The following is a 16677-nucleotide window of genomic DNA, read 5'->3' as shown; positions in this document are numbered from 1 at the left end:
AACTAAGTGAGACGACGCAGCGACACCACACCGCTCCAGTGAAAGCGATTCTAATTATCGATTTTCTCTTAATATACTTGATTGGTTATACTTGATTGATCTGATTCTACATCAACTATCAGTCGAAGAAGTTTTTATACTTGTGAGATAACTTGACCTAAAATTTTAAATACAACAAAAATATGCATTTTTTAGTTTACTTACTTTCGCCTACCATGCCGCTTCAATAACATTTTTTAAATATTATGTTGTAGTATCAAAAGCGGCGCTGGAGAAACACCTTATATCCACCAACAGTAGTTGCGTGCGACTCAACCTCCTCACGTGGGACTGCAACGGATGTCCCTTGATCCACTTTATCATCTCTATCAAAGGATTCGAAGAATTTTCGTGGAGATCTGAAACAGCAGAGTTGGAACCTCATCCGTTTGTCTTTTGCGATTTGCGGCCGGCCATGTGGTACCATTTGAGGATAGTCGCAACCACCACCGCTGGTGTGACAACTGCTACATATTACTTTTCAACGCTTACAGAAACTGGTGGTAAGATAATTTTACTATTTTGATTAATGACACCAGCAGGCTGAGACTAATGGCAGAGAATAGAATAAACGCCAAGGAATAGAAACTGCTATCGCTAATTATTGATATATTATGCTCATGACATTTTAGTAATGGTTCGGTCACACTACCAACAACGACGACGACAACGACCAAAATTTCCATCCAGATAAAATTCCTTCAAAATAAAATAAAATATTAAAATTTCCCGACATACTGGTACTCGAAAAGAAAAAATTTCGAGGTCAATTAATAAAAAAAATAGGTTTTTTGCGATTTTCGCCGAGACGGTAAGTTAATCGTATAACCAGTAACCAAAATTGTAGACCATAAAATTATCTATAAAAAACTTCCAATACATTTTTTTCTAGGAGCCACCGTTTCTACGAAAAATCTATTTTTTCATTCATTATTCTCAAAAATAAAAATTCCGATCACTAGAACGACAGGAAATTTTAATATTTTATTTTTGAGTGTGTTTTTCACAATTTTGTTAAATTGCGACTAGATTTCGTTTGTGGTCGTCTTCGTCGTTGGTAGGGTGAACAAATCCTTTGCGAAATATCGTACGTTTATGACAATTAGTATCGCTAGCGGATTCTATTCCATTGCGTTTTGACGTTTGGCTAAAGGGGCAGCACTATTATTATAGCAATTTGTGCTTCATTTGATACTCAACACGTACCTTCATTGGTCCTTCGAACCGGATCTGCAGAATCATAAAATCGTCTAATAATAAAATCTATTGTTGCATTTATTTTATATCAATCTCCCTTTTTGGCTCGTACCGTTTTTTGCTATCTGTTCTCATGATCCTAATTTGTCAGATTATTTAATAGGCATAAACTAAAATAAAAAAAAAACAAAGGTTATTGTTATTTCCACGTATATTGCAGAGCGCATCCCAGCCCCGGCGCAGTTCCCGGCGCACGGGCCGGCGGGCGGCGCGCCGGGCGCGGGCGCGCTGGCGCTGCTCGCCGCCGCCGCCGCGCTCGCCACCGCGCTGCTGCTGCTCGCTGTTATTGTGTACAAGAGGAGGTCAGTGGCATAGTAGGAGTAGTGAGCGTGGATATATAAACAGATTTAATTACTTAAATTTCGCTTATTTATCATGAACTATAATAATTTGTCTCCATGCCAATATTACTCAAACCATCAGCAGGTGCAATTGATATTAATTTCATTTTAATTGCTGTTTTTATTCAAGCAGCACAGCGAAATGCTTCAGGAAGGGCTACGAGCCGAGCAGCGTGTCAGAAGAAGACAAGTCGGTGGAGAAGAGAGACAACAGGAGAAACTGCCAGCAGGTGTACACCTCGTCACCTATCAAGTCTAATAAAAAGGAACAACAAGGTAAGAACGGCATGAAAAATAAGTGCTAAGGATCAAAGGTCGAGCAAATGTTCACTTATGTATAAACGGAAAAAGCAGTTATAGAGGTAGAACGAAAATAATACATTTTGTAAAATTCATACAAAAGGATAATCAAAAAAGCTCAGTAGGGTTTATTTTATTTCACTCAAATGTGTTGTACTAACAATTTCTTTCAACAGAGATGTACGAGATAAGTCCGTACGCGACGTTCAGCATGTCGAGCGGCGCCGTGTGCAACGAGGGCGCGGGTACGGGTGTGGGGGGCGCGGGGGTGGGCGGTGTGGGGGGGAGCGGCCCCGCGGGGGGCAGCGTGGGCGGCGCCACGGCGGCCAGCGGCACGCTGCGCACGTTCGGGCGCGCCGAGCCCGCGCCGCTCAGCGCTGCGCCGCCACGGCACCACCACCACGATCCAGCCGACTCAGGTGGGTATCAGTTATGACACTGGGCATTGTATTGACAATATTTCTGAACATTCCGTGAGCTGTGGTTTCTGCTTTATGTCAAGGTCACTATAACGAATCTCATTTTTATAAACCTACTATTATAAGCCCTGGTGTAATTAAATGTTTGTTTCTTTCCATTCCCAGACGAGTACACGCTGTCACGCGCGATGACGCTGATGGTGCGGCGCGGTGAGTCTGACTCCGAGTCCAGCGGCTCGCCCTGCGCCGAGTGCAGCGCCGCCGGCTACCAGCCTGCCAAGGGTACGTGACCGGTGAACCGCATAGTGAAATATAATATGATTGGTCCAGTAGGATATGAGGGAAAGATATTATACTGCTATTATACTATGATACTTTTTAAAGTATTGAAGTGAAACTTCTTTATCGGGGTTAGAAAAAATTTAGTGTAAGATTTTTTCGTTACGCGTGACATTTTTCCGTTACGCGCCATCTTTTTCTTATCCCTACCACGCGTGATTCGACGTATTTCTGTAAAGTTGCATATAGTAAATTATTTTTTGAAAAATAAGGTCATAAAGAAGTTTCACTTCTTACGTGTGTACACTAGTACACGCACACATTTTCTATTTTTTTTGATGATTACTTCAAGTTCAATTATTAGAAGAAAGAAAATGATAAGCTTTAATATTATCGTCATTAGATGTCAGCTTGAAAGCGGAGAGTTACGGCGCGTTCCCAGAGGAGTCGTTCCGCGGCGTGACGGACTCGAGCGCGGAGTCGTGCGCGTCGGCCGCGCGCCTCCCCGCGCGCCGCCGCCCGCGCCGACACGCGCCCAGCGCACACAGGTATAGTACGTGCGCGTGTCAGAAGTCAAACTTCTTTGGAAAACTTCAAAAATACCAAAATCGTGGCCTTACTTCTTGATGTGACGGTGTTGCCATGATGTGACTTGGAAATTTTACTCTCAACACGCCCAAAGAAGTTTCAAAAATAATCTATGTACCTAAATCATTACGGCTGTCAGCATCGTGCACGCAACACGGTGCGTTAGCACAGTCAAACGTTACAGCCGTCAAAATCTTAGAAAGTCAGAAAAAATCGTCTGTAACGCAATAAATTTGATTTATTTAAACGCCCTCTACAAAAGGTTAAAGAAACAAAAAGTCTAATACGTTCTTGCGTTTAGCGCCATCTAGTTGCGTCTGTTATAAACACTAGCATGGCTTATAAAACTGTGTTTTCCGAATCATAAGAGTTCTGAAATTTTCTGCTAGATGGCGTTATTTTAAAAATGTTTATTTATTATATCCGCAGATACCCGCAGCGTCAGGAACAGGAGAGGCGAGATTTTACAATACACGTTTGAAGAACGACAATAAAGACTGCTATAAGCGACTAGATATAATTATTACTGTTAGTAGATTAATATAAACGATTTGTTGGTTTATTTGTAACAAAGTTAAAGTTTCTAATTTTGTAATTAACTCGAATTATTCGCGGCCTATTTGGATATTATATAGAGATGTATCTATCATCGACAAAAATGGACAAAATTGTAAATTTCGAAATATTTTTTTGATACGTAATAGGTACTGAATAGGTTCGTTACTGTATATTTAAGGATAACTACATATACGAGAGAAGGCATTGTATTAATTTTATATCGAGTTACGTTGGACTTTCTATAGTTCTTAGCTATATTAAAAAAAAGTACTGAACAATACTACTAGTCAATATATACCACTGACTTTTTTACTGTTTATTTTATGTGAACGTTTGTATAATAATTATTATTAATGTTTAGACTTTTTAAGCTATAATATTATAAAATTTAGTTATGTAATTAGCAAGTCTCGTATGTTTGCTCAATGTTTTATAAGGTATTATGTTAATTACGCCAAAGTACACTGCCGACCCTGTAAATATCTGTTTAGATAATAATAAAGTTATAAGATTCATTTGTGCCTTTTATTTCACTAATCTCAAACCCACACGCCTGAAGTGAAAACGTGCAAACACCTTTCCTATACGTTACAAGGTTATCATACTTCTTTTATTATTGGCTCGATAAGGAAAATTTAAAGAAATCAAAATCTGACTGGCATTATCTTGAACAAGGTACATATTACATAGTACACATATTCGAATATGATCACGACACATATATTATAGCGTGCTCCATTTGTACATCAAAATAACTGAACCGATTTCGATACATTTTACCAAAGAATTAATAGAATATATAGTACACTAGCAAACCGGGCGAACTCCGTTTCGCCACCATAGACACCTTTTCTTTGCTATAAAACTCACGGAGCCCGAGACCTTTCCAACGAATGCAAAACCGTGGAAATCGGTTGGTGCGTTCTGGAGTTATAGCGTCAGGAAGGAAAACCCGACTTATTTTTATATAGTAGAGATCACAGACTAATTGACAATTATTATGATACGAGTGTCGATTTTTTAAGCTATAAGATAAACACAAGAATCACCTCGGGCAGTGAGCTAGTTCATCAGTAAAACGTCAAGCTCGGTTACATAACAGAAAAACACATACTTAGCAATTCCATCCCGTTACCGCCAATCTCGAAAGTGTAACAGACAGAAAGGAGTGTTGTGCTTTGGCTCTGAGAGCTGAGAGCGAGTCGAGGGCCAGCCTAATTGGACACTGGGACCCGCTCTATCAATGTCCTAGCTGTGCCGAATTGCAATGATGTAATTTTTGAGGTACAGGAAAATCTCCCGTACATGATGTGAATATTGATTGCTAGATTTAAATACTTGTACTGAACATTATAACATTCCTAGTAGAGTAGAGCAATTTAAATTAGCTAATAGCTTTAGTTAATAAGCTTTTATTTTTAAATTTTGTTTTATAGACCATTAATAAAGGTACCAGGTAAAAGAGGACTAAATTTTTATTATCTTCACATAACTTTCCATGCCGTTTTTTTATTTAAAAAAATAAACACTGAAAAAAAATCATCTAAACTAAAATTCACTCTAGAATTATTCAATTTATACGTAAAAGATTGGAATAGTTCCAATAAATTACCAAACAAAGGTTGTCATTGGCAGCGGAGGTCAACTCTCTTTGTCCCTCCGATCGGCACTCCGGTGACGTTTCACCTCTACATTTATGTGTTTAACGATGTCTACTACAGATTTTCAAAGAAAGTATACTTGCAACGGGTATTTTGTTTTGTTAAAGTTTACAGTCTTTTCGAAATTATTAAATAAATAAATAAAATAAATAAATCATTTATTGTATAAAAACATGGTACATACAAAGATATTAAGATCAAAATTAAAGAACATTCATGTTTTTACTATAACTACCTATCATACAATAATTATAATTAATTCACATGGATGGTTGTAAAAAGGTTTTTTTTTATGATTTTAAAATTTAATTAAACAAAGTTCCAAGCTGGAACATACAATAAAACAATTCAGAAAAAAAGAATATACAAAATAAAGGCATTTCTTGTTTGATTGCTTGAATAAATTACCTTTACTGTTATCATTACCCAACTCACGCCAACTCATGAGAGTTCCTTTTATCATTTTCGTGAAATTTCCCATGTCTTAATTGTCACATTGTAACTTGGAGTGAATAAAAAGGCACAAAGGGACTGAAAAACTTTTATATAAATGATTTCAGCTTGAGCATCCTGTAATAACTTTAACAACTAAGCCTCTCATCTGCACATAATTTAAGAAGGAAAAATATAGCCTACTAGCTTTCCACCCGCAGCTTCGCCCGCGCAGTCAAAGAAAAACCCGTATAGTTCCCGTTCCCGTGGGATTTCCGGGATAAAATCTATCCTATTTCCCGGGATAAAAAGTAGCCTATGTCCTTTCTCGGGTATCAAAATATCTCTATACCAAATTTCATGCAAATTTGTTAAGTAGTTAAGGCGTGATTGAGTAACAGACAGACAGACAGAGTTACTTTCGCATTTTTAATATTAGTATGGATTATAAGGTACTATCGCTAAAACATAGTAAAGAAGACTACCCTTTCATTGTGTTGAACGGAAAAGTTTTGAGTTATCCAGAATCCAGGTTAGTTGGAGTTGGTAGAATTTGCTTGACCCTTTGTAATAAGACTTAGTTGTTCAATGTTTTTCTGGAAACTTGATCAAGGTTTACCTTCTTTGTGACTACTATTTCATTGTATTTATGTTTTGGCTATAATGAGAACAGTTGTTCCATTATTTATCCTAAAATATATCATGCCTATACCATCCAGTTTAAACAAAGAGTTAGTACAACGATTAAACTCTTGTAATTCCTACACCTATTTTTAATAATTTTGAGTACACAATTTGAGTAAGAGCGTTTATTAAATTTGATGGAATATGTATTTCCGATTCATGTCAGATTTTTTCGTTAAAATACCTATTAGTAAAATACACATAGGACTCAGATTGATTTTTAAGCTATTGCATAGCTTCTATCGCGGGCCTTGAGCGCGGGGACCGAATCCAGAAATTCCGTAACGAAAAAACTTCACCCTCCCCACTCCGACGGACACGGAGGTGTGGCTTGAAGGCAATAGCTTTACCGCGGCAGTCCCCGAGTGCCACACGTTTTTTTTTAATTAAATCTTAAGCTTAACAGTTCTTTTTTACTATCTCTTATAATCTTGGGCAACAGTTTGTAAAATTTCACAATGGTACGTAAAAATAAGCACAGCTATAAGCAGAAATTAGTTTTAAGGTTAGATTTTATCCGCAAAATAGATTGAATCCGCAAAAAAATCTGATGTGCCCAAATAGAATCGAATTGAATCATTCAATCGAATCTAATCAAGAGTTTAACTTTCAATATCATCATGCTATAGTTATCTTTAGATCATATTTTGTACATTTTTTGATTCACATTTTATTAAGCTATTGCATAGCTTCTATCGCGGGCCTTGAGCGCGGGGACCGAATCGAGAAATTCCGTAACGAAAATACCTCACGCTCCCCACTTCGACGGGCTTGGAGGTGTGGCTTGAAGGCATGCTATGCAATAGCTTTACCGCGGCAGTCCCCGAGTGCCACACGTCTTTTTATATTGATAATATTCATGTTTTAATAAATAAAGACTGTATTCGTGTAAAGCACTACATCAAAGTAATCGAGTGTAGAACATGATGCTCCTTTCCCACGACAAAAGATATCACACATAATTTAGGCCCCTTTTTAACAAAGGACAAAGCATGACTGGATAATCTCTTGTGCAGAAAAGTGTGGTAGGTAAATATAATATTAAGTAGGAGAAACTTTGAGGATGAAAACTTCAATACTTATAAAATAGTTTATTATTAAATGAATCTAAGGAAATGAGTGTAGGTACTACTGATTAGATTAAATTATACATTTAAAACTCCCATTTATTCTAAAGTTATTCGTAGGTAGGTACGTTTACGTACTTCACGTTTAAAATACATGCATATAATTATTACTTTGAAATGTACTGAGCGAATCGCAACAAATTTCATTAGTATAATTTATTAAGACCCGTTTGATTTGTATTTTGAGCAAATATAATGTTGAAACTTGAAGATGTCCACAAAACGTAATATTTTCCTTCATCTTTATTAATTAAGGCGTTTTCAAAGGCCTGGCACGAGCATAAGGGCTCCACACACTCATACTGCTCAAAACACGACTTATTTCCTTTCTCTACACGCAGTAAGAGTCCTTTACCTTACCCAAGAACTTCAAAAGCGCGCATTTCCTGGCAAAGTTAACTTGTACTCAGCACGATAAATGCAACTGTAAACGCATATATTCAAGACTCAAAATTCGATCGGTGATTGCAAAGATATTTGTACGATTTCACGCATGCGCTGAAATCAAGGCAGCCATTTTCAAAAACACACACATAGAGATGTGATAGAGGAGTTACGTTTGAATAATACACACACAAAAAATGTATCAAATTCACTTGCGGCTGTGTGCGTGCGTTTGTTTTGTGTGTGAGGGATGCTGAGTAAAGTCTTGACTACAATGTACTTGAATTTGATATCCGTGTCTTGTATTTTTAAGTACGATGGAAAATTTAAAATCAAATAATAATGTATCCAAGCTTTTGTATTATATGAAGTTTTATGTTATATAATAAGACGTTACAGTTTATAGTAACGTCTTATTATATATTTACATTTATTTAAATAAATTATAATGACTTTTCACACTATTATCACGTTTAAGATTCCCAACCTTCATTGTTATGCAATAAAGAACAGTGTTAACGTTCGAAAAATATTTTTATAAAAACAATCTTTATGTTATTTTGCATGCAATTTATACATATTTTCAAAAAAATATAGAGCTCACCGAAAATAATTTATATTTTTGTAGAGACATGACTTTACTGCTTAACTCTACATTATGCCTACAATACTATATAGAAATCACTACTTAAGCCACAACCCAAGACAATCACAGTCACTAGCCACAGAACCCACAAACAATTAAAACATTTATCAAAATTTATCTGAACTCAGCTCAATAGATGACCTGACCTGGCTTCCACGCAGAGATTTAGTCAGGCTGTAGCCGCCGCGCCAAGCGGTCCCGCGTCCGCGTCAAACCGTCCTCTAGGAAAATAGAAAAATAAAACTAGGTACGTAGCATCCTTGCGAGTTGCGGGGTTGAGGTCTCCACGAGTGCCTGTTAAGTTTTCGAGTTGCGTATTCAATGTGCTCCCGATCAGCTGATGCGTAGCTTTGAGTGGAGCTTGAGTGAAGTTTTCAGACTCGAATAAATATTTGTGAGACGGTATGGAGTTGACAGTAATTACTGTATGTAGGATAAATATGAGGTGCTAACCTTCTGCGAGTGACCTATTTAAGAAATGAGATATATTTTACACCAACAACAAATGACGGACCGATTTCTGATCCACGTGCATCATGATAACATAATGTTTATAATGCTCTCTCGTTTGGTTACAAGTATAGATACCATTTTGTTTACGTTTAATGTAAAAAAGGAAGTTATAGAGAAATAAAATATTACCTAGCAGTTTATATCATGAGTACAGATTGATTACTGGTTTCTCAACTAGCCTCTTACCCCGGCTTCGCCCCTATTTGACCGAAAGCTTATGTTATTCGTTAAGATGTAGTTTTTACCCGACTACGGCAAAGCAAAAGGAGGGTTATGATTTTGACAGGCTATGTATGTATGTATGTATGTATGTATGTATGTATGTATGTATATATGTATGTATGTATGTATGTATGTTCATCTGTTCCCTCGTAACTTCTAAACTACTTATCAGAATTCGACAAATGACATATCATTAGAAGCGTCTTAATTGTCCGCTGGTTATAGGCTATATGGGGTTTCACAAAATCTAATGTGGCGCCCTCTAGCGGACAAAACATACAGAGTAAAAAAATAAAGTTAAGATAAATATGCCGTGTTTGGTATCATTTGAAAGCTTTTTACTTGCACATTATGAATATATATATATTACTAGCATTTGCTTGTGACTTTACCTGTATTCATGGGCTGATTGCATATAATTCACATCTTTTCGTTCATAGCTTCTTTATTAGTTCATCAATTTAACTTTTGTTTTATACTTTTTCAGCGTCGTTTTTTGTCGTAGTTGGGTTTTAGTTGTTTTACTTTTTATCTTGTATAATGTCCAAATAAATTTAGCCTTAATAAATTAGACTACAGGCCCATGTTGAAAAAATTATGGGTCATTTGACCCACCACCTGACCTATCTAGAATGATATAAGAGCATAAAATAATAAGATTCAGCTCTATGACGTCACTTGTAAGCTGTCCACCTGAGTGCAGATGAGAATTCGAAGGTTCAGGTAGAGATTTTCTCCCCTTGTCTCCATGATTTTTGTACGGCGTTGCGGAATAATGGCTTAAAAGCAGTATAGAAATAGTATGACACAGATGCCGTACAAAAATGGTGGTCCACAAAGTCGGAATTTATTTTTATTTTTCGATAGTTGCCGGAGTAAATTTGGTCATTTGATTTTGTACGGCATCTGTGTCATACTATTTCTATACTACTTTTAATCAATTATTCCGCAACGCCGTACAAAAATCATGGAGACAAGGGGAGAAAATCTCTACCTGAACCTTCGAATTCTCATCTTCACTCAGGTGGACAGCTTACAAGTGACGTCATAGTGCTGAATTTTATTATTTTATGCTCTTATATCGTTCTAGATAGGTCACCTGGTGGGTCAAATGACCCATAATTGTTTCAACACGGGCCTGTAGTCTAAATCTCCTAGTTTTTGTTAATTTATTCGTGGCAAACGAACAATCAAAATATTATTTTTCTTTATAATAGAAAAAAAATAGTAACAGATATTAGTTATTTATATACAAATATTCTGTTGGTTTAACTCGAGAAAAGAATACAATGAACTATTTGCTTTCGTCAATCAGCAGTTACAAAAAAAATCACGGTAAGAGGCAGGCATATTACACCTTAATTAAAGTGAGAATTATTGTGATAGCATACTAAGGAATCTATTTAGTCCTAGAAATACGAATAATTTTTAACAGATAAACGTAGTTCAGGTGTTATATTATTTATCCCATATATGTGTCTATTATTTTCAAATATTAATAAAACTGATATGATTTACAAATTAAAACGGTATGAAATAATGAAATGTTAATAATTATTTATGCAAGCACATGTTAATTACGTTTACAATTAATTCATGTTAATATAAAACTACACTGTAATATAATTAATACTCATTTTAAATTAATAACTGGTACTGAAATAAACAGCTTTTCACGTACAAGTTAAATATAGTTACATAACAATTTTCACCATTTCGTATTTATATGCATTATTTAAAAATAATTTGGAAAATCCAAAAGTGCACGCCTCATAATTTTTTTTTTAATAAATATTTATTAATTATTATTTTTGTTTATTTAATAACAATTAAACCACATCGAATCAGACCCTGAAAAATGAAAGGGTTCTATTCCTGAGCATACTCAAGCGTAAGAGAAAAAAAAAGACTCGATTAGTAAAGTATTTCGGTCGCTATCGTGTTAACAAGAAAAAGGATCCGCACATACAGACACACGGACGTCCAAGACAGAACTTTTTTAAACTGTTTTTTAACTAGTTTAAATAACAAAAATGACATCAAAAATATCATGAACGTTAAAAATAGTGTTTTTTCTTAATATGTGTGTGTATGTATTATCTTACAAGTGCAATGTATTATACATAAAGACATTTTAAGTTTGAAAAATCAGATGTTTTGCGCGAAGTGACAGTAGTACCCACCTCAACGCTTCGCTTATGAGGCGTGCAATAAAAGTAACGTAGGTAGAGCTTAAAATAGAGCTTATTTTAATAATTATGTATGAAATGAAAGTTGTTGTTGTAGTTGAAATTGGATAAAGCAATACAATATCAGTGAATCATTCCAATTTATATTTCATACCAATATGATCAAAAGTCGCATTACCGAAATTAAAAATTGGACGTTAAGTCAAGTGCGAGTCGACTATAATTGTCATCGAGTTTTAATGATTCTCAATAAGTCCTTATGATTGAAGTGAATAATCATTTTTACTATACAATATGTTAAAGTTCTAACTTAACTATAATATTGTATATGTTTTATGATAAGCGTCGATCGCCTATAGCACAGGTCTAGTACCTAGTTTAGTCGATTGTCGTGTCTCATGTATGTAAACTTCTTATAATGTGGGTCTAAATAAATATTTTTTTCATTTTTAAAGTGAAACTTTTATTACATCGTCTCAAACTTTTTGGTCTGTGTAGCGCAGGTCTCGCGAGCCGAGTACCTAGGTATACCTACTCGGCAGCCGACCGTCACGCGACATGCGCTACACAAAGCAGTGTTCGGAACCGTTCGAACAGTTTCACTTTTACCGTGGTTTCATAAAACCACACAAAATTTTTTTTTTCATATAAAATGTTACAAAATTATTACAGCTAAAGTAATTCGTTACAATGAATCTTTTGTAGAACGTATAGTAAATACCATTATAATAAAGAAAACCTTTTTATTGGGCTGTAGACAAAACTAAGCTTAACAGTAAGTCCAACCTATTACATCACATATTTTTAAGCATGGCAATATGATTTATTATAATACGTTATATTATGTAAAAATGATGAAACTACATAATTGTACATCCTACCCTAAAATATAAGTATAAGTGTTAATTTAAACCATATAAGATGTTTCATTACTGTATAAAAATGTAGGTACGAAAGCCGCACAGTAAGAGGTTAACAATGTACTTAGAAAAAGGTATAAATTTTGGGCACCATAGTAATATATAAGCAGTTTTTTTGTATACATTTATTGTTATTGTAGAAATGTTCATATTCGAGCTCTTACGTGACAGTTGTTATAACGAAGCTTTTACGAGGGTTCTTCGATGTTGTTTACGAAAAACTCACCTTTTTAGTTTATTGTATTCAAATGTAAAATTTTCGTCATTTTGTTTATGTTATATTCTACACTAGCTCTCTACCTATATTTTGCTCTTTATATTCTTGCATGCGTGCTTTAAATTTTATTATGCAAGCAACGCATATCCCGTTTAAATATCCACAGTCTTTCAATCTCTATCTTATTATATTATATGAAAGTTAAGAATGGCGCAGATTTGGAGTCTCAGCGGAAAAAGCAATTTGTTTTAAAACCAAAAATTTTCAAATGCCTTCGGTTGATGTGATTTTTATTCCCAGGTTTTAGAATTGATTTCTTTTTCAAAATTTAATTCATTTAAAAAATGTACCTACTAACTTAATTTCTTAAAAAGATATAATTATTAACCTATAAGATATAATTATTATTAATTAATTTTCTTATATCTTATATTAATTTATTTTCTTATATCTCTAAGAAAATTAATATTGTGAGCTTGGAACACAGAATAAATAAAAATAAAATATTCTCGCAAAACCTTCTCACTTGAGAAATGGGAGCAAAGCTGTGTGCAAAACTAGTACATAGTCCGTATATTCAACAAAGAAATTTCGCACAGGAATAACAAAAAATCCGATACTTTTCATACAGTTCTGTTTTTGTTGAGTTATTGTTATCGTATTGAGAACTTCTAAAAAGCTTTCAGTTACGCAAATAAACCATCAATTTATATTCAACAACTCTGTATTTTAGCTTTACTAAAGATACTTCGAATTATTAAGCCAATATTTAGGTAGAAGTTATTTTTATTATAATTACTTTTTTCATTGAATCTAAAATAATCAATAGAGAGTGAATTCACTTTAATTTCAATTCATATTTCTTTATTGAGCCAATAAATGCATAAAGAAATTTAAAGTAAAATGGAGGCCTTATCGCTTAAATGCATCTCTGCTGAGTAAATAATAAAAAACAGGTTAAGTATACGATCAAATAAGAAGAATAGAATAGAAATAGAAGAAAGTTTTGTTTTTCACAATAATTTTAACAATAAAGGCCAATAAAATGCAAAAAACACGTATTTTAACAGCTGTTGTTGACTTACAAAAATTTACCCAATAATGTAAGTAAAAAAACGCCATTTAAATTTAGATATAATTTACAACAACAAGTCAAGCGGATAATAATTCCCAGCACTTGGTATTATTGAAATAAAACCCAGAAAAGTAATTATTTCGTAGCATTTTTATATCATTTAACACTCTTCTGTCTGTTCGGTTAGTCTTTCATCAGTCACCTGCTGGAAATTATAAATGGAAAACATTGTATATTCAGTTGAAACATGAACATAATTCTGCGGGTGTTTAATCGTCATTCAGACGAATCTCTTTGATCTGGCCTTTACGTCCAATGTTATAGAGTCAATTGTGTCTCATTTTTAATGCATTTCAATACTTTATTGACGTTAATTTTATGAAAGTCTATCAAAGCAAGAATACGTTGCATATCTTTTTATTTGAAATGAAAGGAACTATGAAATTTTCTTCAGCTTTTCTCTGTAATAATTGCTTTATGAATGAGTGAATGCTGTCGCATTATCATATGTTATGGCTTAAAGCGCTTTAAATGGTTTAGACGGATGAATAACTGTATGTCTGTATAAGAACTTTCTGTGGGTAACATTCATCACTGAAAACTCTTTCTCTTGCATTCATTCTTAACGATTTTCACTAAACAACTCATTCATAAGAATGGTCAGTATGAATAGTATTTGTGATGACTGCTTACCATTTTACATTAGGGTAAAAGCCGGATAGTTGCGCCAGTGGGATACTTGCCGCAGTTTCGAATACACTATGTTACGGACATTAGTGGCAATAACGCTTTACTATAGTTGTAAGTACCCCTCCCGCAGACCTCAGTGCCACGTCAAGCGTTTGTGTAGAATCACGCGTTTCATCTGTGCGAGCGAAATTGTTCCGCGGTGAAACTTCGATATGCGTTGAAACTATATTGGTAAGTCATTTGTATTGAATATTTTTGTTACTAATTGTGATTTCAATATAGTTTATGTTTCTTTGCGTGCATTAGACTTTAAATTATACTGTTAATTACATTTTATTGCAAAATATTGTTGATTTATTTCGCAAATAAAAAGGGCAAGTATCCGTATCAAAAAGGATAGTCGCCTTAGAAACTTGTGCGGATAGTTGCTCTCGGGGCAACTATCCGCAACTGCAAATTCTTTCACTAGCAAATATTAATATTATTGCGTTTTTATTGGTAATAAGGCATCTCCGTGCCGGTACAATATTCATTTCGCTAATTTTTTATTTAACTTCCAGGAAAGTACCCTGTCCTTGATTTTGAAAATGAAAAAAGTCTAGTGACTCATATACTAAAGCTTGGAGACGCAGGATTTCCTCCTGAAAGAAATACAATTCGTCAGCTAGCTTACCAGTTTGCCGAAAATTTGGGGTTAAAGCATAACGGCTGGGCCACAATGGTTAAAAAGCTTTCTGGAAAGAAATCCCGAAATAGTTTTGAGGCAAGCTGAGGGTTTATCAATTGAAAGAGCGAGGGGTCTCAACAAGAAGACGTTGCAAAATTTTTTGATCTACTTATTACCTACTGTCTTAACTGAGAATGAATTGCTGGCTAAACCAGATGGAATATTTAATATGGATGAAACTGGATGCTGCATGCGATGTGGAAAGATGAAATCCCTCACTTCTGATGATTAATGCCAAAGTTGTAACAAATAATAAAGACTGATTAAGTGAATTGATATAAATTTGTTTTTTTTATTTAAAAAAAATATTGTGAGGCATCTATCCCCTCACGAGGCAAGTATCCTCTGAAGTATTATTTACGATAGGCAACTATCCGCTAGATTGGGCTACTATCCTTCATTTGAGAGGTCAAATAAAACAGGATTTACTCAAAACCTTTGATAATTATGTTTAATAAAATAGGCTAACATGATGGTTTAAAGACCTATCTTTTGATATACATGTTTCATTATTCTTATTAAGTACATAATTTTTCATAATATAGCTTTTTTGAAAAGTGGCGCAACTATCCGGCTTTTACCCTATAATAAAATAAAGAGTATTGACCTAGGAAGAAATAATAAATTTTAAAATTATACATTAATGAAATAGAGTATCTTATGTTTACTTTATTGATTAAAATACATACAACGAGTTAAAAAAGAGATACATGCAAAATACTTCAAAAAATATAACCTAATTAAGTCGGGTACTTTCGTAGTAGGTATCACGTAAAATTACAGAAATTTGGTATACAGCCTGTAATGGGATAAAATAAATATTAGACAACTTTATAAGCACTTTTCGACTTAATTAGAATTAATAATGTTCATGAAAATTATGGAAATAAATTAATTGATACAAAGTGGATGCCAATTTGCAGACGCAAAGCAAATTCACAAAACCTCGTAATGAAATAAATCGAATTAATGTTATATTTCTCGTAATCGTAAAATGCCGATGATACTCGGCTAATGGAGGACCCTAATTAGATTTGTCAAGCTTCAAGCACCTGCCTTTATTATCGTTCGTTACGGATTGCATAATTGATTGCGAACTACCCTTAACTTTACAATCCCACGCCAAACTAATATCTACTCTTTACCCGTACGAATTCAGTTTAAAATAGAACGCAGATAGAAACGCAGCAATGGCAGAAAAATTGGAAAGTATCCTAGACTCTGGACTAATGGAAATTTAAAAATATAATGGGATCTCATTAAGCTGCGGTAGTGAGCCTTCGTTTTATTTTACAGTAGATTTGCTTTGTGATTCATATTCTCGCATTATATGCCACGTGCACCAGTTTCATAATGATTGTAGTGTTAATTTTAAGAACGGTTTTTTCTCACCTGTAGTATTTGAATTT

At 34.5% G+C, this 16677-nt stretch overlaps 1 protein-coding gene and 1 long non-coding RNA gene across 2 annotated transcripts; both read left to right on the top strand.

Annotated features, from left to right (window-relative positions):
- Positions 1-260: 260 nt before the first annotated feature.
- Positions 261-2373, top strand: LOC149908145 (uncharacterized). Its single transcript, XM_090102665.1, has 4 exons — positions 261-542; positions 1457-1598; positions 1771-1913; positions 2114-2373. The coding sequence occupies exons 1-4, from the start codon at positions 455-457 to the stop codon at positions 2371-2373; spliced, it is 633 nt and encodes a 210-aa protein (XP_089958791.1). The 5' UTR covers positions 261-454.
- Positions 2374-2524: 151 nt separating this feature from the next.
- On the top strand, positions 2525-4296 carry LOC149908144 (uncharacterized). The gene is made up of 3 exons (XR_016456829.1): positions 2525-2638; positions 3039-3183; positions 3653-4296. It is a non-coding gene; the product is annotated as an uncharacterized LOC149908144 (long non-coding RNA).
- Positions 4297-16677: the final 12381 nt, after the last annotated feature.

This window comes from Colias eurytheme, chromosome 6 (genome assembly GCF_061535395.1).
Source record: "Colias eurytheme isolate Ceu_HAF_F1 chromosome 6, ilColEury1 Martin Lab GWU primary, whole genome shotgun sequence".
Lineage (NCBI taxonomy): Eukaryota > Metazoa > Arthropoda > Insecta > Lepidoptera > Pieridae > Colias > Colias eurytheme.
Note: the sequence above shows the minus strand (reverse complement) of the source record. Positions and strands in the feature narration are given on the sequence as shown.

Coding starts and splice junctions, on each gene's coding strand:
- LOC149908145 (XM_090102665.1), top strand. CDS start 455: ATGTGGTACCATTTGAGGATAGTCGCAACCACCACCGCTGGTGTGACA. Junction 543..1,456: donor AACGCTTACAGAAACTGGTG/GTAAGATAATTT, acceptor CGTATATTGCAG/AGCGCATCCCAGCCCCGGCG. Junction 1,914..2,113: donor TAATAAAAAGGAACAACAAG/GTAAGAACGGCA, acceptor TTCTTTCAACAG/AGATGTACGAGATAAGTCCG.